General features: G+C 40.4%; 1 protein-coding gene across 7 annotated transcripts in view; it reads right to left on the bottom strand.

The window, feature by feature from the left end:
• ARHGEF10 (Rho guanine nucleotide exchange factor 10) overlaps window positions 1-22,039 on the bottom strand; it is a 231,747-nt gene that overhangs the window by 47,500 nt on the left and 162,208 nt on the right. For 6 of the 7 annotated variants that reach the window (XM_004707747.2, XM_045286714.1, XM_045286715.1 and 3 more), the window contains 6 exons: window positions 7,432-7,547; window positions 6,964-7,091; window positions 6,686-6,786; window positions 4,613-4,734; window positions 3,324-3,410; window positions 325-548 (listed from right to left, as the gene is read on the bottom strand). In XM_004707747.2, the coding sequence (XP_004707804.2) occupies window positions 325-548; window positions 3,324-3,410; window positions 4,613-4,734; window positions 6,686-6,786; window positions 6,964-7,091; window positions 7,432-7,547 (778 nt within the window). The remainder of the gene's footprint in view (window positions 1-324; window positions 549-3,323; window positions 3,411-4,612; window positions 4,735-6,685; window positions 6,787-6,963; window positions 7,092-7,431; window positions 7,548-22,039) is intronic. The other variant, XM_045286716.1, reaches the window with a different exon arrangement.

The raw sequence follows: 22,039 nt of genomic DNA, 5'->3' as shown, positions 1-22,039 counted from the left end.
TCTGAAATATAAGTACTTTAAAAAGCATTATTAGAAATAGAAATGTCAGCAGCAAACCATAGGCTAAAACTAAAACTTTTCCACTGAAACAGTTATCATTTCTGCTGTTTGGGAAATTCCTAGACGGATTTCCATGGGCCTAATTCATTATTTCAGAGTGCAGTGCACTCCCTGCCCCCAATTTCCCTATCTATCCCATAATTCTTACACAAACTATTTCCTATGTCAGATTAGATTACTTTCCATCGTAGGCTCCTCCTTGTTTTATTGCCAAGGAGACACAGATGATCACAATGCTTTGTAAAACAGTGAAATGGACACTACCTTCCTTCTTCCGTCCCCACACATATCGTCGGGACATCTAGCGGGCTCACAGCTCCAGTTTCAGAATCAGAGGGCAAGTTAGCCTCTGTAGGCTTCCTTTCCACTGGAATGAAGACCATGCAGAGGATGCGAGACTCCACATTGAAGCATTCAATTACTTTGGGGTTGGAATTTTGAAATGAGATAATGGCGATTTGACCCATTTGATTGGTGCAACTTCCAATCTAAGTTAGGGAGTAGAGAGGTGAGAAAAAAAAAAAGGAAATATAGATGTACAATCATCTCTTCTCAATATACTGAAACGTCAATGAGATGCAATGACAAGAAACAATTTTCATGAGAACCAACAAGCTTAAAAAATAAAACAAAATCTAAACAATCTGCCGATGGTGTCCCATTCCTTTTGCAATACATGTAATAAAGGCTTCAGAAAATCACACTGGCATGCTTTAAAACTCATGCACCTATCATTATAAGAGGGGAAGGCAAAAAGTATTGCTAGTGGGGTTCCAGCTAATATATGCATGGGATTATCCCACACTAAATGGGTTTAAACATGCCTGTGGTTAGTGGGTGGCTGCAGACATATTCTATCACCCAGCACATTTCTCCGGTCTTGTTAGGGGGCTTATGAAAAGCTCCAATCAAACCAATGGTTGTTGAGGGGATCACCTCCTGGGCCAGTTACATTTAAGGCAGAAAGGACAACTCAGAAGGTTCTGATGTGTGGTTGCTTTTTAGGATTCATAAAGGGGTAATCTTAATAGATTTTCTTGAAGAACACAGACAATCATGGGACCTTATAATGAACGTTTAAGAAAGTAGAAAATTTCCTTGGTGAGGAAAAGTCCAAGAAAGTTGTGCTAAGGAATTTTTCCATCCTGCCAATGGACCTCCCTCTTCTGTGAAGGCAGCAAGGCTGCCCTGGAAGAGCCTCATTGACCATCGGCACCGCATCTATGTGACAGCCCTGTTCCTGTCATGCACATTGTCTTTTTCCTCCTCTTGGACTGCTCTTTCCTCCCCAAACAAACAAAAAATTGCAAAGAAACACAACCTGACTCCCTCAAGGCCTTCCAAACTGTCATTTTGATGTGCTTTAAAATGAAGAGCACAAGATTTTTCAGGGGTGGGATAAAGCGATGGAATGTTGCCTTCAGAAATGTACTGGTTTGGTAAAGGTTCTGTTGAGAAACTATAGCTTCACATTTTGACATTTTGTTTCGTAAATGTGTCTACGGTTTTGTAGCAATATTGTTTGACTTATCCTGTAAATGATAAAGGTCTACCCATACATTGTTTACAGTCTTTAAAATGCAACTTATTATGTTATTTATAATTTAACACTACTTGTATCTTTTAATATCAGAAAACCAATCTTTAAAAAAATATTTAAAAATACGCCCCAAAGTGAGTCCCTGGCATTGAACATCAGCACAGCATGCCAGGGGAACCTTGGTGATGCCGTCATCAAACAGTGAACTGCTAGCCAACAGGTTGGTGATTCAAAGGTGCCAGTCCCTCAGTTGGAGAACTAGGAGGCATTTGTCAATTCTAAGTAGCAGTTCTACTGTTTAGAGGTTGAAGTGGTCGTGGTTTGGGATCTTTGTTTTGTTTCGCTGGACAGTGTAAGATATGACAAAATTTATAAATGATCAAGGGTTCATGAGGAAGGGGGTAGTGGGGAGGGAGGAGAAAAATGAGGAGCTGATGTCAAGGGCTTAAGTAGAGAGCAAATGTTTTGAGACTGATCAGGGCAACGAATGTACAAATGTGCTTTATACAGTTGATGTATGTATGGATTATGATGAGTTGTACAAGCCCCCAATAAAATGATTTTTTTAAAATTCACAATATAAAAAAAGTACAATCTCTTAAAATAAAAACCCAAAACAAACCTTCATGTTCCTTATCTATTCTATTAGTGCTCTCAAGTAGATTTCACTCAAAGGAGGCACACGTCCGAGTAGCACTGCCCCCGGCTTGACGCGGCTGTCTCTGTGCAAGAAGGGCCTGGCGGCCTTCTCTCACGTGGAGCGGCTGGCCGGCTCAGGCCTCTAGCCTCCCAGTGGACACTGTGTGACAGGGCTCTCGGTTCGGTACACATCCTCTATTCAACAGGCTCCTGTTTTAACACTCAACCCAGAACATCACCAAAATAGGGACTTTAGCTATCAAAACGCAAGACAAGTCCGAATATTGGCATAGGATATAATGATAGGATTTTTGTGAAGGAAATAAAATCTGGTTAGGAGGCTAAAAAGTAGCATGGAGCCATCCGGGTCTGGTCCTGGGGGTTGCAAGGGACGGAGAACGCCAGGAGAAGAAAGCCAGGGGAGAGCCTTTAAACTCTGGAGCGCTGAATGTCAGCTCAGGTTTCTAGAGCCAGAAGTGCCTGCTGCAGCTGCAGTGGAATTTTGAATGCTGTATTTCACTGGGAACAAGTTCATTTCAATGGTTAAGTTTCCAGTGCTAACAAGCTAACAATGTCTTGGCAGGGGAAAGCAAAACAAAGGCCAGTGCAATTTAACCACTGAATTGAAAAAAGTTGAAATTATTCTCATATTAAATAAGCTGTCTGGGAATTGAATTTAGCCTGGCAAATTTTTAGATTAAAAAAAATAAAGAATCACATTGTTCAGAACATCTTCTCCAAAAGCAACCAGAACCCTTTAACAAGAAGGGTTCATGTTTATAAGTATAGCCGGGGCCACACGTGAAATGACAAGATTTTATTGAGTAACTGAAATAGATCTTTCTCATTATGGGTACGGATTATCAATCAAAACAAACACGCATTTCTGGATGGCTGATTGAGGATAACGGGGTGAGGGGGAAGTTGGAGGGAACTGAGGAGCAAGTAACGAATCCAGGAGTGAGGCGGATGCGCTAGAACTGACAGTGGTGATGTATTTACAACTCGTTTGGAGTACGATGAAACTATAAATGATATGTGATACATCTCTCAGTAAAACCATTGGAAAAACAAAGTTTCTTACCCACAGGAAACCATGTGCTGCAGAGAATGAATCTGGTTGATTTTCGTTATTTATGTAAGGTTCAGGATTATAAGCAGCACATTCAATCTACAACGAAACACAAATAAACAGCCACATATTATGTGGAATTAGGAGGCGTCTAGACTACATAATGCGGTGATGGATGATTATACTTTGGACATGTAACCACAGACACAACAGGTCATTGCTTATAAGAGATTAAAACAGAAAACCTCAAAGATTAAAGTACAGGTCTCAGAAATGAGCCTTTCAAAGGCAAACATGTAAGCACTTTTGTGCATTGGTACTTTGTTCTTCAGTCTCCAAAGGTCAAGCTGAGAACTGCTGTCACGGAGCATGTCAGACAGCAGGCTTGTTCGCTGCGAGATAGAAGCAAGCTTGCAGGGAATGCACGTTTCTCTCTCCACATTTTCTCCGCAGTCACAGCCATCCCAGGGACACACTGTGCAGCAAGCGTTCTGACATGAGGGCACGCTCTCTCTCTTTTAAGGTTAGAGTATTAAATGTTGTATTTCGGGAAAAGGGTAAAGTTAAGTATCTGGATTTTCCTTAAGCGATATAAATATACACATTCACTGGTGCGTTTCAAAGGCACAGCTTCCAATGGAGTGGCTTCTCCCTTGCATAGTCACAGGAACTATGGGAGACTCCCAGCCTTCAAGTTTATGAGTTGGTCAGAGACTAAACATGAGAAATAAAAATGTTTCTACTTATTTATTAATGAAAAGGACGTTATGACTGACAGTCACTGAATGGCTGAGGGAATCGACTTGTGCCTGAATTGACAACAGAGCACTTCAAGAAAACCCTCCTTTTATGATGGAGTCTTGCTTTGGCAAGAGTGGGAACATGTCAAGAAGAAATGAGGCCTCTATTATGATCTCTTTTTAGCAACCCTTTGCCAAGCGAAAGCATAACAGCATCGACAAATCTGAACCAGGTGCCTCCCTTGTTTAACTACGAATGCCTTGACTGCAGCAGCACAGTTTTAATACTGCAGTGTCCTGCAGGGAGTGAGCACTAGGAACAGGCTTCAAAGTCAGCAGCTTAGCAGACAGGTGACTTTCTGGGTTTAAGCTAAAATAATCTTTTTTATTTTTTAAGCTAAAATAATCTTAAATTATTTCTAAATCTATTAGAAGTTCTCAAAATACGTGACCTTGAAAGATAATGGTTTTAATTATGTCTCTTAAGAGTAATTTCCTAAGTACATAAAATGAAAGCATGAGTGGAGGTGAAACCTGCAACAGAAAACGACTGCCCTTTACCTTGAACTCCTGTTGCTTGGCTACCATCACGGGCATGTATCGAACAAGGAGAGGGTGCTTTTCCTTCTTGATTTGATTCCCGTCATCTTCAACACAGAACCAACCCAGATGGTTCTCCTCCTCTGCAATTGTATTCCAAGAGAAAATAAGCAAAGAGAGGACTTGATTTGCATTTAACGTAACCTGCAAATTCAGGAATGTCATACCAATAGAACATTCCAACTCTCCCCCGAAGATTGGAATACTAAATGTTTCATTTCTGGAGAAGAGTGAATTTAAGGGTCTTAATCTTTTCTTCAGAGATGTAAATATGCATATCCATTGCCTCATTTCAAAAAGCACCACAGCACACATCTCAGGGACCACCCCATCTTTCTGCTTGTGCTAAAGGGCAGGTAGGAGCAGGGATGCGGGTGCCTGAGCATGTCTCTCTCTGTAAATCACATAGGATTGATTTTTTTCTTTCAAGGCAACTGTGTAGCTTGAATTCAAATACCAGAGATATCCACAGAAAATTGTTAACATGGTACACCATATGAGATTTTAAAAGGATAACAAAATGAAGAAACAGCTGGCTACAAATCCCAAAGGTCCTTTAGTTTTGATCATGTACTAAAGCTAAAGATTAAAAAAGGGTTTCTTTACAGGTTAAACCTATTCTCTTTAGACAGGGAGGCATTTACTTGTCTGCTACTTTACCTTGAACCTAACTTGATAAACCACCAAATTATTCAGGAAGAGAGAAAGTAGCTAAGTTGTTGCTAAGTTCCTCTTCAATTGAACACAGTCAAATTCAGGAAGGGTTCCATTTCACAATAAAAGCCCTTCCACTAATCATGGTCACAGTTCTTTGCTGCATTTTCCTTAGCATTGTCTTTTCTGTTAAAACTTGTTTCCCTACAACTGAAAGAGAATCTCTCTTTACCCTTCACACACACACAGACACACACACACACACCACAAGGAGCCCCATTCCGAGTAATGGGTTTATCTCTGTGTATGTAATATCAAGGAGGCTTGGAGGTGCAGTGAATTGAGTACTGGGCTACTAATCCTAAGCTCTCTTGCTCAAAACCAGAAGTTAACTGCTCCTGTGAAGATTTACAGTCTTTAAAACCCTGTATAGTATCACTATGAGTTGGAATCGACTTGACAGCAGTTGGTTTGTTTGGGTTTGGAGTGGGGGATATACAAATTAGAAGGAGCCCAGGGGAGGGGTGGGTTCAAATCCACCAGCCACTCCATGGGAGAAGACTGTAGCAGTCAGCTTCCATTCCAAAGACTGACAGCCTAGAAACCCTAACCCTATGGGGCAGCTCAACTCTGTCCTATAGGGGTGCTATACTTTAGAATGGCTGCTAACTGGAAAGTTGATGGCTCAAGCCCAACCATTCTTCAGGAGAAAGACGTCTACTTTCTTAAATATTCCAGCCTGGGACACTCTGGATACCCTACACTCTGCCAAGGGGTCCCTACGAGTCGGACAAGTCCAAGGCAAGGAATGGGTTCCATCTATCTCATTAGCCAAAACAGCATTGCTAAGAGGGACACAGGGTGCAAGAAAATAATTATAAAGGCACATCCATCTCTGATAGAGCTACAGGGCTTCTTTTTAGTACAGAAAGGTCTTCAGCGTGAGTCAGTTCAATCCCTCTATGTTGCTGAATAGGAGAGCGAGGGCAGGAGGGCAATGCCTTTCTGGCGCTGGAAGGCAGCCTGGACCGAACCCAGGGCTTGGAGGCCCAACTAGGAGCCAGCGGGGGAAGGCTGTTACTTCAGCTGAATAGTATCAATTCATGTTAATATTTCTTACAGTAAAATTCAACACTTTTCCCCTACAACTCCCAAATTATAATATAAACGTTTTAAACATCATTTTTTTCTGGAGTTAATTTTTGCCTTTTAAAACCTACTTTCAGATTAATGGATAAATCCATCATTTAGTTTACTTCTAACCATGATTTTTATCCTCTTATATTTCATCATATTGTAGAAAACTCTCCAGAGGACTATAAAATGTACATTGTCTCTTATTCGAACATGCCTCATTTAGCTTAAATCACGAACTCTTACCAAGGGCAAGCTTAGCCATCTGCAAGTTGTTGATCCAAGACTGTTTGATGGCAGGGGTAAATGTATTAAACACAGCTGTAAAGAAAGTAGGTCGCCCAGACCTGCCAGAAATAATAGAAAAGCAATCATTTTATAAAATGTGCTCCATCATATTAAATTAAGTTACATATCTTGCCCGTCCAATATAATCACCAAACCAAGAAAACACACAAAATCATGACAAAGAATAATTTTCTCTATATTGACCAGGAAAGTTTCATTTTTAAGTCACTACTAACTTGTCCTGCTTCCCTGGGAGTTGTAACTGAATTCGACAGCAATCAGCAGCTCTGATTTCTTCTTCTTTCTTCAAAATAAGTCTTTGTAAACCTGATGTCCAATCATGGGCTACAGACTGGTTTAAGTTCTGCAAAGAAAATACACGTATACATTTTAAATATTCAAGTAAAATAGCATCATCCAAAGGGTGAGAAGAACAGCAAAGCTAAAACATGGAGAATTCAGGGAGGCCAAAGAATGCTGCCTGCTGAGGCATCAGTCACAGTGTGCTTTCGCTCAGACGTTCCTAAGAATATTCAAGAAGAGTTCCATTTCAATTGCTCCCCTACCCAAACTGTGAGAACATATACAATTAGATCCTTTTGAAGATCTAAAATGAATTCCTAGGGTTGGTGGAACTTGGAGATACATGCCTACCTTTATAAAGAAGTGATGAAATTTTAAATCACACTGCTCTGAATCATTACCTGATAGTTTCCTTTCAGGGTTCCTATCAGTTGAGAGATCTGACCAATTACATTCAAGTCATGCAACAAGTTTTGTAAGTCTTGGTAGAGTTGTCCTGGTCCCATGTAAACTTTGTCTATAAAACAAGCAAAAGAAAAGAGTACTAAATCCACATGTCATTCCAAGGATTAGAAAGCATGACGATAAACTCTGAGTACTGGGGGCAAAAGTGGAAGAAAGTTAGGATTTTTAAAAAGTGAATATTTCAAGTATGCAATATCTTTTCCCTTCCTGACTTTTCATTTTGAAATAATTTTAGATCTAAAGAAAAGCTTTTTTTTTTTTTAAAGCACCAAGTGTTCTGCTATCCAATTCCCTTACTGTATCTACTCGAGTATAAGCTGAGTTTTTCAGCACATTTTTAATGCAGTTTTTTTGGTAAAATTAGGTGCCTCAGCTGATATTCAGGCCAGCTTATACTTGAGTATATACGGTATTTCTTCTACTGGTAACAGTACAGTGATCAAAACCAGAATCTTGTACAGATACAACACTGTTAGCTAATCTACAGACCTCATTCGAATTTTGCCAGTTTTCCACTAGTGCTGTCTAACTAATTACTTTAGTCCAGGATCATATGTGTACTTAGTTGCCTGCTCTTTGTAAATCGCTCCCATCCTGGGACACTTTTTCAATCCTTTTTCTTTCATGACATTGGCATTTTTTAAAGAATTAAGCTAAGGAATGTGCCAAAATCTAAGGCTGACTGTTGTCTCACTTTTAACATACTTGGAAAAAAAAATAGAGATATACTTACCATTCATGAGTGGTATCCAGAAGTGATATTTAATCTGAATCAAATTATCCCAAACTGGAGTTATTAAACATCAAAATGAGTTCCTTGGTGAGCTCTCTAAATTTTTTAATAAATTGGATAAAGAAAGGTTTTTGTGCCATGGTTTGTTAGTGTTCATAAAGCCTGTCTTTGGCCCTAAATGCCTAAATAAAAATGGTATTAATGAGTGCTTAATGTGCATGATTTTCAAATATTTTCTCATTTAGTCCCTATAACATCTCACCATTTATTGATGAAACTGCCTATAAATACACACTTAGAAATACATAAGATTTCAACTCAGAAATAAATTCAAAGCAATATGAAGAGGTACCCACCAAAAACTGGAATTTTTTTTTTCAAAGTTATGTATTTAAATTTTTTTTTTTACAAAACCACCCTATCCCCTTCAAAGTACTCTCCATTCCACTGAATGCATCTGTCAAATCTGCGATTCCATTCTTGGAAACATCTTTCAAACTCATCTGTTTGGATGCCTGACAGCACCTCCCTCATTTTTTTCTTCACCTCTTGTGTCATCAAATTGCTGTCCTTTCATGTCCCTCTTCATTAGCAGAAACCAAAGGAAGTCACATGCAGCGAGGTCCAGTGAGGAAGGTGTGTGGGGCAAGAGGCATGCTGTTTTTTTGCCCCAAACTTGCACATTGAGATGGCTGCTTGAGGCAGGTGCATTGTTGTGGTGGCAAAACCAGTCCCCTGTCAGCCACAAATCAGGCTTTTGGTGTCTCACACTGTTATGCAATCTTTTGAGAAACTCTAAATAGGAAGCTTGATTAACAGTCTGACCTGGTGGAACAAAGTCCAAGTGCACTATTGTGGGATTATAAAGAGACTTTCCCCCAGCTTTGTCTCTCCGAAAGACATGCCAAATTTTAGAGGCTTTTTGCCAGCATATGGTGGGAGGTCAGATGACTCCCTGAAGGCAGTCAGTTGCCAGACAACTGTCTGGGCCCACCAAGGGTAGGGCCTGCTCCCTGCTGTTAAGGACAGTGGGCTGCTTCTCCCTAAAGGCTTGTGACCATTAGCTTGGCTCCTATAGCTGGGGTTTACACCCTACTGATAATGGTTTCTATGGAGATCCAGAGAACAGGTCAAACCGGCTCAGTGACATCCAAAGTTAGGCTGCCATCCTGATTCTAGGATCCATCCATCTAGTCACGTGTATACCCCCAATCCCTCCTCTTCCTATTGCGTGTATATCCCTAGATTGTCCCCCTCTCATTGCTGTATTTCCTATAGTACAACCCCTTCCTGTGACGTATGTCTTTACCTGTAATTAGGGGGCTTCTATGCCGCCCCCCCCCCCCCACCAAGGTATATAGGCCTGGGTTAGCAATAAAGAGCTCTCTCTCGGCTCCCCTCTTGGCCTCTCATCAGCTTCCCCTCTCCTCTCCTGTCCAGCTCCCCTTCTTCTCCCCCCACCCCTCTCCACATGGACCACCAAGTGGGGCTGAGGTGAGCATGCTACCACGAAACGTGTCTGACTCCATTACTCCAATCTTATGCTCTAGATAGCTTTATTATAATCTTTATATATCTCAACAGTACAATTGCGATTAGTTGTGGGGGGCTGGCCCTCCCTGACCCTCCCTCTACACACTATCCCCCTCACATCAAAATTACAAATGAACATCATTTTGATCTTTGATTTCACTGGACGAGCTTTTGGGGGGAGACAATGGTGGCATCTTCCACTGGCTTGATTGATGTTTGCTTCCAGGCTCGTAAGAATAGCACCATGTCTCACCACCAATAATGACCTTGGGAAAAGTCTGGGTTGTTTTGGAGCTGTTCTTTCCACACCAGCTCCTTTTCCTGGTCACCCAGGGCCTGAGGCACAAACCTCACAGCGACCCTTCTCATTCCCAAATCTTCTGTTAAAATTCACTGAACCAAGCTCCAAGATAGTCTAGGTAACTTTCCCATGTTTTCAACACTCTGTCATCAGTCTTCAAGGAGAAGTGTGTCAATTTTTTGACCTTTTTATCCGTTCAGGAAGTTGACGGACATCCAGAATGAGGTTAGCCATCAATTGACATTTCACCTTTCTTGAAAGGAGAAAACCACTCATTTTTCCCCATAGTGGTATCCCTGTAAGCTGTGTTCAATATCACAACAGTTTCTGTGGCATTTTTTCCTAAGCAGGAAAGAAAATCTCACAGCTGCACACTGTTCTCTTAAATCAGCCATCACACAAAAAGCAAAACTGCTTTTATGAAAAGAAATTCACTGCGACCAGAGAGAACCTTCCCCAGTGATTCCACTAGATGCACTAACTCAGAGCAAGTTGCTTGATGCTTGCTTGCCTGCCTAGGGGGTGGGGGGATGTGTACTACAAAAGCTCCGCCCATCAGAGCTTTTATCTATTTTTGGGGGCGGGTACCCCCTCATATCCCAATGATACCTAAAGTTTTCCACTCTTAAAATAGTTAACTTGTCTAAGGTTATACAACCAGGAAAGAAGTAAACCAGTACTCAAATCCAAATTGAAAAGGAAATTAATTTGGGTTGAATAAAGTAACAATTTTTTAAAATTTGTCTTTCAACAGGTCAGCTTCTTGGGCATGTGGGCTCTATAGTCATCATCCAGGCTATGATGTTTTTGTGTGCCAATATGGCTTTCATAGGAAAGTGTGGGTAGGATTTAGCCTGTCAATCAGGCTGCAGTTTGACTGGAAGGCAACTGAGATAAATGGCTTTCTGAAGCGGGCCTCTTCCTCTTTCTCCCTGATGATTGGACCAACGTGCTACTGCCTGAGTTAACTGTTCTGCCTCAACTGTGTGTTGTGCTACCGGTGAACCAAGCCAACCAGTGGATCATGGTGGATGGTTTCACCTTGCTGTGCTACACCTTGAGGCTCCATTTTGAACAATTTCGACCATGCTGAGCTCTGTTATGTCTTGAAATCTCATCTTCCTGTTGTTGCCGGCCCAACTCAGGCCCAACTCACCGTGCCTGCTGCGTGCAGGCCTACTCTACTTAACTTGCATTTCCTGACAGCTACTTCGCTGTTTGCTTCCTTGACCTTGGCCCAGCTGCCCCCAGGAGTTGCAAGGTCCTTCAGCATATTAACTGCCCCATGAGAGTGAGTTGAACGCCACCCTCTGTATGCTGTGTGGATTAATAGGCTGTTGTATTCCATCTTGTTATATAAACCCATCCTGGTTTTGTTTCTCTAGAGAACGCTGCCTCACACACAAGGTCTCTGGGCTTGGTGGCTGAAATATTATAAAGTTGATTATCTTGAAATTCTTGGACAAGGGATCCTGCATTTCTAGTTTGTCTTGCATTCCAATCATATATTCTGCTCAGTCCTTGAGAAGATATATAGGGAGGTATCATATATTTAAAGCAGAAAAAAATCTCTCCCTATATATTTCCTGATAGAAATATTTCAGATACCGGAAAAATACTCAAGCCCTAACTGAAGATTCAGATAACCACATTTGTAACTTGCAGGCTCTCCATGGTAAAGAGAGAAAGTTGAGGCTTCCTTTCTGTCTCAGAAACCCCAGGGTCAGCTCTACTCTGTTCGATGGGGTCAGGTGAGTTGGCACCATCTCTCAGGGTTAGGCCCAGTGGATGTTTGTGCATATTGGAGGAGTGGGTTTTCTTTCAGCCCCCACTAGGCAAATGGTACAATTAATTGCATTTTCAAATATTTTCATGAAATTTCACCAAAAGAAGGCAAAACATGTATCAAACTTATTTCTTCCTTAACAGTACTTTAAATTGAACTTTAAAATATTTTTACCTAATAATGCAAATATGTGCTTATAGAGCTGATGGCAAAGCCAATGAAGACAAGTTTATGATAAAGTTAGTCTACATTTAGGGTTAAAATATTTATTTGAAATTATTATAGAATCAAATCGACCCTTTTGTTGTTGGCATGCATTTAAATGAGTTTTATGCCTGCACAGATTCTTGCAATCGTCACCACACAGCATACAGAACAGTCCTCTCATCTCAGGAAAGCCTCTTGTGCTTCCCTGTACAGTCTGTTCGCGATCACTCTAAATTTTTTTTGCCCTTTCAAGAACAGAGTATAAATTAAATCCACCTCTATTTTTAACATCCATACATCACATATTTTTATAAGTATTCAACTGATTTGACATTTGTTAAGAAGAATTCCTTAATTTTGGAGCACAAATGCCCAACTTGGATCATAATTGTATTACTCCAGTCATCAATAGCATAACCGAAACATGACACAATTACCCCTAAGCATAAAGAAAATCATGAACATACCACTAACCCCACTGAAAGATGCTGCTCTAAGTTCTCCATAATCCATTTTTGAAATATGATGTGAGCAAGTTAGCAAGGATGCTAACATTTTGGCAACTGTTGCTAAAACGGGTGTGCCAAGAATCTGACATTTGTGTCTTAAATTTGGAAAGCAAATATTTCTTCCTCCTACTAAACTTCTCGTGAGTAAGCCACATGTTAAAATAGAAAACTTTCTTCGTCTTCTCCTTCTTTTTTTAAAAACTAAAGCAGGACATTTCACCAAGGTAGGATTCTGAACTCACTACAGGAACAACATACCACATTTAAACTGTTTCTCTCTGCCTTCCTTAATCTGAAAAACAGGTACAAATAGTATTTTTCCCATTTACTTCATTGTTTTTTAGGACCAAGTAAAATAATGTGTATAAGTTACATTCGGATGTGTAATACATATTGACAGGTGTATGATTTATGATATCATATACTATACATTTAAGAACTAGGGACAATTAATTTTACCATCTGTCAGATTCCCTGATCCCTGACATATTCTTTTAGGTTCTAGCTGATCAGAATTTCATACTTTTATCTCCCTTCTTTCTTTCAACAAAATGTATCCTGTCACGTTTCAGTCCCTCAGAATTGAAGAATCATACTTTCCCTTGTCATTTAAGAAATAAATAGCTTCCCGTTTGCCTAAGAGAAATGGTGATCTGGGTGATATTTTAAGTCAGGGGGACTTTGAGCATTTGCTAAATCTTCAGACATGTTTGACTGCAAACTTTCAGATGGCTTCTGCTTCTTTAATCAAGTTAGATGTAAGTATCTCAAGAATAATCCAATTATATGCCATCCATTCTCCATTCCACAAGCATTGCCAAAAAATTAGAGAGCCACAACAGTTAGCTAATTTCCACTTACAATGATTATCAGTCAAAGGATTTAAATTGCTTTAGTCTTATTCAAATGCTAAAAGATTTGGGGGAAACTAAGCAAATGGTCTACATATAAAACAATTTGACAGCATCTGATTGTTTATGAGTTAACTGAATAAATGGTGAATTTACACTTAGGTGCCCTGTTGGCGTACTGGTTACCCATTGGGCTGTAATCGACAAGGCCCATAGTTCAAAACCACCAGCTGCTCCACAGGAGAAAGACAGGGTCTTCCATTCTTTCAAACAGGTAAAATCTCAGAAACTTACAGGGGCATTCTACTCTGTCCCATAGGGTCGCTATAACTCAATGGTAGGAAGTTTGGTTTGATTTGGTTTACAAACACTTAGTGATAACACGTAGAATGACCAGCAGAAATAAGTTGGACGCCTTTTGTTATTATCAGGCATCAATGAGTGGTGCCGCTAGTTATGTAGTCAGCTGCTACATGAAATGTTGGTTTGAACCCAGGCAGAAGTGCTTTGGATGACGGGTTTGGAGATCCGCTTTTGAAAGGGCACAGCCCTGAAAACCCGATGGGACAGTTCTACTGGGAAGATACTGGGTTACCATGAGGCGGAATCAACTCATCAACATCTGGAGCCACAGCGCTCAACGAGAGGTGGTGGAAGTGGAATTACAGTATAAAATGTCAGAGTGGGAAGTACTACCACTACTACTATTAACTGCGATCAAACGGATTACAACTCATATACAGGCTGTGAATCTTTGCAGGAACACAGCCCTATCTTTTTCCCACCATGCGTACACCAGGGACTGATTGCTCAATCCCATCTCGAAGTTGCATCAATAAGACTCCGTCTGTCCTACTTTATGTTTCACCTGAGGCAAACAGAAAAATGCTACCACTAATATGAATCAGTGATGGGAAGGGAGGATATTGTTCTCTAATGGGTTAGAGAACTTTCAATGCTGACACTAAAGGAGTTTTCTACTTTCTTCCAACATAGAAAAATAAACCTAACTTTTACAGATGTATGTAAGCCTCAGATACGGCTCATAAAAAAGAACATTCAAGACACAAGCAAGCACAAAATAGCAACATCATAAATATTTCAAAAGAACAAACAGAGTGAATATAAAAAGGGAGCATCTACACTCATTTAAAACAAACCCCCCAAAAGAAAGACAACAGTGATTTTCAAAGGCTACGTTCAGTTAAATTTTTTTTTTCTGGCCCAAACCTAAAACATATAAATACATACACACACACACACACACACACACACACACACACACACACACACACACAGAAAGACAGCAGTGGTTTTCAAAGGCTACGTTCAGTTAAATTTTTTTTCTGGCCCAAACCTAAAACATATAAATACACACACACACACACACACACACACACACCATCTGCAAATCAATGATTTTTTTTTCTTTTTGTTGTGAGAATTGATTTCCAGCCACCATGTCACAAGTGCCCAGTCTTTGAATCATGTGAGTCAAGTTTGTTATTGTGGTGTTAACAGACAATTGCTTTATGTCTGCACAAAGGCTTCCTAAGGCTTTCTCACACATGCTATTCCTGTTTCCATGGATATCCCTGCCATTTCTTGGAAATTCCAGTGTTTGGTAAGCTCAATGGAATCTTGTGTTGCCAACAACAATGGACTGTGCAACCAAACCAACAGCAGCTCTACCTGTACACATCCTCGACTGTGTGGATTTGAGATTCCAGGGCGCGGGTACGTTAGCAGGCCTCGCTGAACCATCACAGATAATGTGTGCTTCTAAAAACCAAGTGAACAGTTATGCAAGAGATCTCAGAGCCAGAAGCCAACTCCAAGTGTGAGGGTGAGAACAAGGAGGACATAATGAGGAGTGAATGGGACATTTTGAAGAGGAATGGAGGGACTCATCAACATTTCCTACATGGGGGCAGGGATGAGATGGATGGGACCCAGGACTGAAGTTGGAAATGTAAACAGCCTAATCATGAATATCAACAAGCTCCTAGGTAATATCTCTCACAACTGCCCATCAATCTTCATTCAATTTATAAGCCTTCTTTCCCAGGATTTCTGGATTTGTTTTTTTTTAGCCTTTTTCTCCATCAAGCCCATTTATTCTCCTTGGACTCACGCTGGAACTCTAATTGTAAACCACATTCATCCAACACTTGCCACCCAAGTCCAGGGTCACGCGGCTCCTTGTCTCGCCGCTTCCTGTCCGTGTGCTCCTGCTGGACAGCCCCAAGGCGAGATCTGTGTATTTCACAGGATTCACTACATCCGAGGGCTTGTAGTTCCTGCAGATAACTTTCACATAAGACTGACTTCCCTTGGTTTCTCAAAATGTCAGTGCTTGTTTTTAAAAGGAAACTAATTTAACAACTATGTATTATACCTCAAACTCAAGAGAGCATTAGTCAGGAAATAAAACTATTCCTCTATTACGGTGCCTAAAAACTTGAATGCTGAGTATATAATACAAGAAGTGAGCCTATATGAAGAATAACATGGCATCAAGATTGGAAGAAGGCTTATTAACAACTTGCTAATATATAGGTGGCACAACCTGCTTACTGAAAGTCAGGAGGGCTTCAAGCACTTGCCGATGAAGATTAAGGATTGCAGCCTTCAGTAAGGGTTACAAGTCAATGTCAAGAAAACCAAAATCCTTACAACTAGACTAATAGGTAACATCGTGATAAATGGAGAAAAGATTGGAGTTATCAAGGATTTCATCTTGTTTGGATCTACAATCAATGTTCCTGGAAGCAGCAGTCAGTCAAGAGATCAAAGGATGCATTACACTGGCTAAATCTTTTGCACAAGACCTCTCTAAAATGTTGAAAAGCAAGGAGGAAGGATACTGTGAGGACTAAGGTGGAGCTGAACCAAACCACAGAATTTTCGATCACTTTCTATGCCTGTGAAAGTTGGCCATTGAACAAGGAAGACCCAAGAAGAACAGATGCATTTGCATTATGGTGAAGAATGTTGAAAGTACCACAGATTGCCAAAAACAAAACAAATCTGTCTTGGAAGAAGTTAGTGGGAATGCTTCTAGGAAGCAAGGATGTTTAGACTCTGTCTCACATACTTTGGATATATCAGGAGAGACCAGTGCCTGAAAAATGACATCCTTTGGTAGAGGGGCAGAGCAAAAGAAGATCCTTGAAAAGATGGAGTGACACAGTGGCTGCAACAATGGGTTCAAAGAACAATTGTAAGCATGGCAAAGGACTGGACTGTGTTTCCTCCAATTGCCCATGGGGCTGCTATGAGTCAGTTCTGAATCAATGACATCTAACAATGACAACAGGAACGAGGATACATATATATGTACCTCAAGGGGGAACAATATATTCTCTACAGACACTAAAATACAGACTTAAACATGAGTTTTCCATGCCAACTGATTCAGAGTTCTAGAAGCACATTGAATTACCTTCAGATGAGAGTGCACACCTTTATGGAAGAGCTTCCTCTACCAAAGCTCAACAAAGTACCAAAATACAAACATGCTAACTTTATCTGGCATATTTTCATAGTTGATTAACTAGGACTACTGAAATGAAAGGTTGGCCATTAAGCCCCTGGAAAGGACTTAACATGAATAAATTTCCAAGGGAAAATCAAATTTAATTGACATACAGTCTCATTCTTCCAAGAATGTGTCCTTCTAAGAATTAATATTTGCTTATGTCAAGGATTACTTATATGGGCTATTTGGAAGATTGTGGTACTCACATATTATATACATTACTGTTATCTTGTACCTAGAAAATATAAGTACGCTTTGTGGAGAACACTTTCCTTCAGTGATTTTCCTAAAGGAAATAGAATAAAACCAATGTTTAGGATATTTTACGGATCACTCACAAATCCACACCAGCGTTTGTTTCCCATGTAACTGAGAGACAAAAACAAATACAACATAGGAAAAGTTAACAATCCTTTTCATGGAGAATAATTTACAAATTTATGGAATACAACCCTATGCAAAACTTCGTGCAGGCAATTTTAAGTGAGCTTGTGAGATTATAAAAGACATTTTGCCCTTCTTTCTGCTCCATCATGGTCACTACCATTTCCTCCCCCCCACATTCATATATACTTTTCTGAGAGCTGCTGTCCCACTAAGAGAGAGAGAAAGAGAGAGCGAGAGCGAGAGCGAGAGAGAGAGAGAGAGAGAGAGAGAGAGAGAGAGAGAGAGAGGTCTGAATGATGGTGTATGCATGTTGTAAGGTGTTTTTTCAGTGTGCATAAGAAGCCTGGTGGCACAAGTGGGCGACTAAGAAGAAGGTTGATGGTTCAAACCTATAAGCCACTCCGTGGGAGACAGATGAGGCTGTAAAGAAGAACTGGAGGAGAGGTCAGTAACAACCTGTAATATGCAGTTGACACCACCTTGCTTGCTGAAAGGGAAGAGAGCTTGAAGCACTTATCAATGAAGATCATAGACGATTTTTTTTGATGTATATCAAACATACATATAAAGGAAACAAAAATCTTAACAATGGAGTTAGTATATAGCACTGTGATACCTGGAGAAAATATTGAACTGGTAAAGATTTTATTTTCTTGAGATTAACAGTCTCTGATCACAGAAGGAGCAGTTAAGAAATCAAATGACATATTGCATTGGACAAATCTGCTGTACCTCTTTAAAGTGTTAAAAAACAAGGATGACTTTGAGAACTAAGGTGTGCCTGACTCAGAGAATAATTTTTAATCACCGCATGTGCATATGAATGCTGGGCAATGAATAAGGAAGAACTCATGCTTTTGAATTGTGGTGTTGGCAAAGAATATTGAAAATACCATAGCCTGCTGACAGGCCAAACATCTGTTTTGGAAGCAGTATGGCCAGAATGCTCCTTAGAGCCAAAGAGAGCGAGAGTTGCTCTTACATATTTGGACATGTCATCAGGGGAGATGAGTCCCTTAAGAAGACATCATGGTTAGTAAAGTGGAGGGGCAGCAAAAGACAGCAAGACCCTTAACTTGATTGATTGGTACAGCGAGTGCAACAGTGGGCTCAGGGATTGGGACCATTGTGAGGACAGCACAGGACGGAGCAGGGTTTCATTCTGCTGTGCAAAGGGTCACTATGGGTCATAACCAGCTTGATGGTACCTAATAACATATTGCCTAGTTTCGTTCTGCAGAAAGGCTTGGCAGTAGGCTTCTTTAGGGATTTACAGACTTGGGAACTCTATGGGGCAGTTCTGTTCTGTCCTAGATGGTTGTTGTTGAGTGGGCTTGGTTTGTTTTGAATAGTACAGTTGGTGCTGCAAGAAAGACTCAACGTTTATCAAAATAAAACTTTTTAATTTCTCTTCTTTTTTCCTAACTGTAAAATGTTCAAATCATGTGCTATCCTCCATATAGAGACCCACCTAATATTTATTTTATATGAGCAATAATTATGCTTTAAACTATATTAATACCTCTGTTAATTACTAATCTAATTCTTTAAATTACTAATCATCCAACTCTTCAGTTTTGTTTAACAGATAGACTAATAAAGACCCTTTCATGACTTTTAAAATACTGTATATACTTGAATATACACGAATAGCATCTGAGACACCTAATTTTACCACAAAACTGCATTAAAAATGTGCTGAAAAACTCAGCTTATACTCAAGTACATACGGTAGTATTCACTGTTTTGAACTTGTATCACCTAGGTAAGAATCCTTAGTGAAGCTTGTCAAAGATGTGCTCCAAATATTTGCTTCCTATATTCATCCAAGGATTTTGATGATTCGCTAGAGTTTTTACAGTGGGAAAGAGCGGAAAATTCATATCTCATATTGAAAAAAAGATACTATCTCCTAGTAAGCCCGCTTAACCCTATATTATAACAATACAACTTTTAGGTGAATGGGATGCAGGTTGCCTTGCCACACCAATCAGGAAGAGATGCATACTTTTCCATTTGAGTCCCTTTAATTTTAAGGTACAACCCCCCCCCCCCAGAGTGCTACATATTTTATATCAGTAAAGTTGTACTACTGCCGGCTTCCAGAGTCTCTGGGTTGTTCAAAAAGTTAAACATTAACTAACTGAAAAGGCTAGTGGTCCCAATCCACGCTCAGGTATCTTGGAAGAAAGGTTTGGCATCTACTTTTGAAAGATGAGTCATTGACAATGCTGTGGAGCACAGTTCTACTGGACATACCTATCGGTCAGTCAACTAGAGGTCAACTGGCTCCTTTGAAGTATACTCACTCATTGAGTTAAGGTGACTCGTAGCGACCCTCTGTGGGTTGCTGAGACTGTAACTGTTTTCAGATAGAAAGCTAGTCTTTCCCCCAATGAGCTGCTGGTAGTTTCGAACTGCCGACCACGCAGATCTCAGGCCAACACGTAACCACTACACCACCAAGGCACCTTGAGGAATGAAAAGGCGAGTGGCATGAGGGGTTCAGAGTTGGGATGGTAACTACAAGGTCTGTGGTTCAAACCCATTAATCACCCTAAGGAAGAAAGATGAGGCTATTGCCTCCCCCATATAGATTTACCATCTTGAAACCTTGTGGAGTGGTTCTTTGCTGCCCTATAGGGGTATTATGTGTCAGAATCAATTTGCTCAAATATTCAAAATAAAATTCTTCTCTTAAATGCTTGAAGATCTAAAACTTTGACGTTTCAACCCAGGAGGTAGTTGACTCTTGAAAAGGCTCTAGTTGCCACCACAGAATTTCCTTTAGACGGATTGTGGCAGCGGCTTTCAAAAGCCCGGCTGCGGCTGGGATGTGAGAACATATGATTAAAAGTTAACCAATCTCTTCTTGCGCACCCTAGTCCTTTATCGATGCAGACCTGCCAATTGTTCTAGGGTGTTGCTGTGAGGTGCTGTGCAATGGCTGTCGACTGACAGTGACTCCGTGGGACAGAGCAGGACTGGCCCTCCCGTGTTCTAGGCTGTGAACTGTACAAGAGCCATACTGCCAGGCAGGTCTCCTTCCGAACTGCTGGGCTGGGTCCAAACACCAGCCGTTTGGTTAGCCGCTGAGCACTTAACCATTGTGCCACCAGTGCTCCCTATCACTGAGGAGCTGTGGATCTGCCACTGCAGGGCTATAATTTGACTGTATGTCCTTTTGGCTTATATAGGACACGATTTTATGAGAACAGTTTTGTGTTTTTGAAAGTATAATTACTATCTGGGCATTTGTTTGTTACCATGCCCAACGTCCTGTATAGGGAGATTTTTTTGTGGTAAATTCTACTCAGAGTCCAAAGCCAGCAAGAGAAGACCCACTCCCCCACCCCCTTTCAGCTAATCTACATACTGTTTCTACTAAACAAGTCTTTCATCTTTAGCAGACAATTTATAATCTGTTATTTCTTTCTCTCCATCTACTTGTAGAGGGATCGGTTGGCTTTTATGGTCAACTGTACAAGTTTTCCACAGTTAAGTTCGCTCCTATGTAATAGCTATAAACAACCACCTCCTTCTTTTCACTTGGGTCCTTTTTTCAATTTGCATTGTTTTGGTGTTTTTTTGTGTTCATCATTTTGGTCGTACATCTTTGTTTTACGAGGACCTCCCTCAATTTTGTGCTCTTCCCTATTCTAAATTTTAGTTTTAGACTAGAGGTTTTATTCATTTCTTTCAGGTAAACTCGTGTGTGTTCCTGCAGGGACTTGCTATCCTCAAAATCTCCCATTTCCTCCTTCTCAAAATGTATGTATTTAAGTCTCTCCCATTGTATGTCGATGATAGTAATAATAAGTGTCTCCTTCATTCCTAATGTCCCTAGGGCTATTGCTATATTTCTTCCTTCACAGCCAAATGATAGAAAGAGTTTGGGGGTACTATAGACAGAATACGTGAACATTTGGTAGAGACTCCATCAATGTTTTAGAAGACGTGAAGTGAAACTGATACAGAGGAGGGTTGCGTGGCTGCATTCCCATCCTCTCTGCAAAGTTTCTTATATCATATACATAAGCTAACAAAAACACGTATTGTTTCAACACAGAGAGGCTGCTTTGCTTTTAGCACTGCCATCCTTTTAACATGCTGTCTTCTCTGCACAAGGACAGAGCGCTGAACACTCCATCAGTTAGCCCTTACGGAACTTTTCAGTTTTAGGTTCTTCTTTATTGTTCCACAATAGGAAAACCTTCCAACATTGGCCTGAATGTTGGCCCAATAATCAAAAGCATATAGCACCATGGCCAATCCTGTACTCTTAATACTTGTCTTCAAACAAGCAGCCATCTAAGCGAGGTGTCAACTAAGCTCACATGGAAGAAGCACACGAGCCTGTGTGATTCAAGGATTTATTTACAAACCAAATAATAATTTATTTATAATCCAGTGGTAATAGTTCTTCCAATGGGCATCTAGTGGTCATTCCTAGAAAGCACCACTTAAGGTATCACAAATTATCTAGTTCAATTATGTCTCTTCTACTGTGAAAGAAAGCTTCTTGGAAGACAGGAATACATGACATGTCTCCGTACTCCCTCCAAAATTCCTACTTCGCCTGATACTTTGCAAATGGAGGCGTCTGTTTGTTGAAAAGGAATCGAGGGCATAATGACCCTGTATAAAGCAAACACACTACAGAGTCCCCTTAATTCTGGAAATAGGACATTTTTTC

This window comes from Echinops telfairi, unplaced genomic scaffold (genome assembly GCF_000313985.2).
Source record: "Echinops telfairi isolate 266 unplaced genomic scaffold, ASM31398v2 ScPeMD7_9;HRSCAF=40, whole genome shotgun sequence".
Taxonomy (NCBI): Eukaryota; Metazoa; Chordata; class Mammalia; order Afrosoricida; family Tenrecidae; genus Echinops; species Echinops telfairi.
The sequence above is the reverse complement of the archived record's forward strand: the minus strand, read 5'-3'. Positions and strand labels throughout refer to the sequence as shown.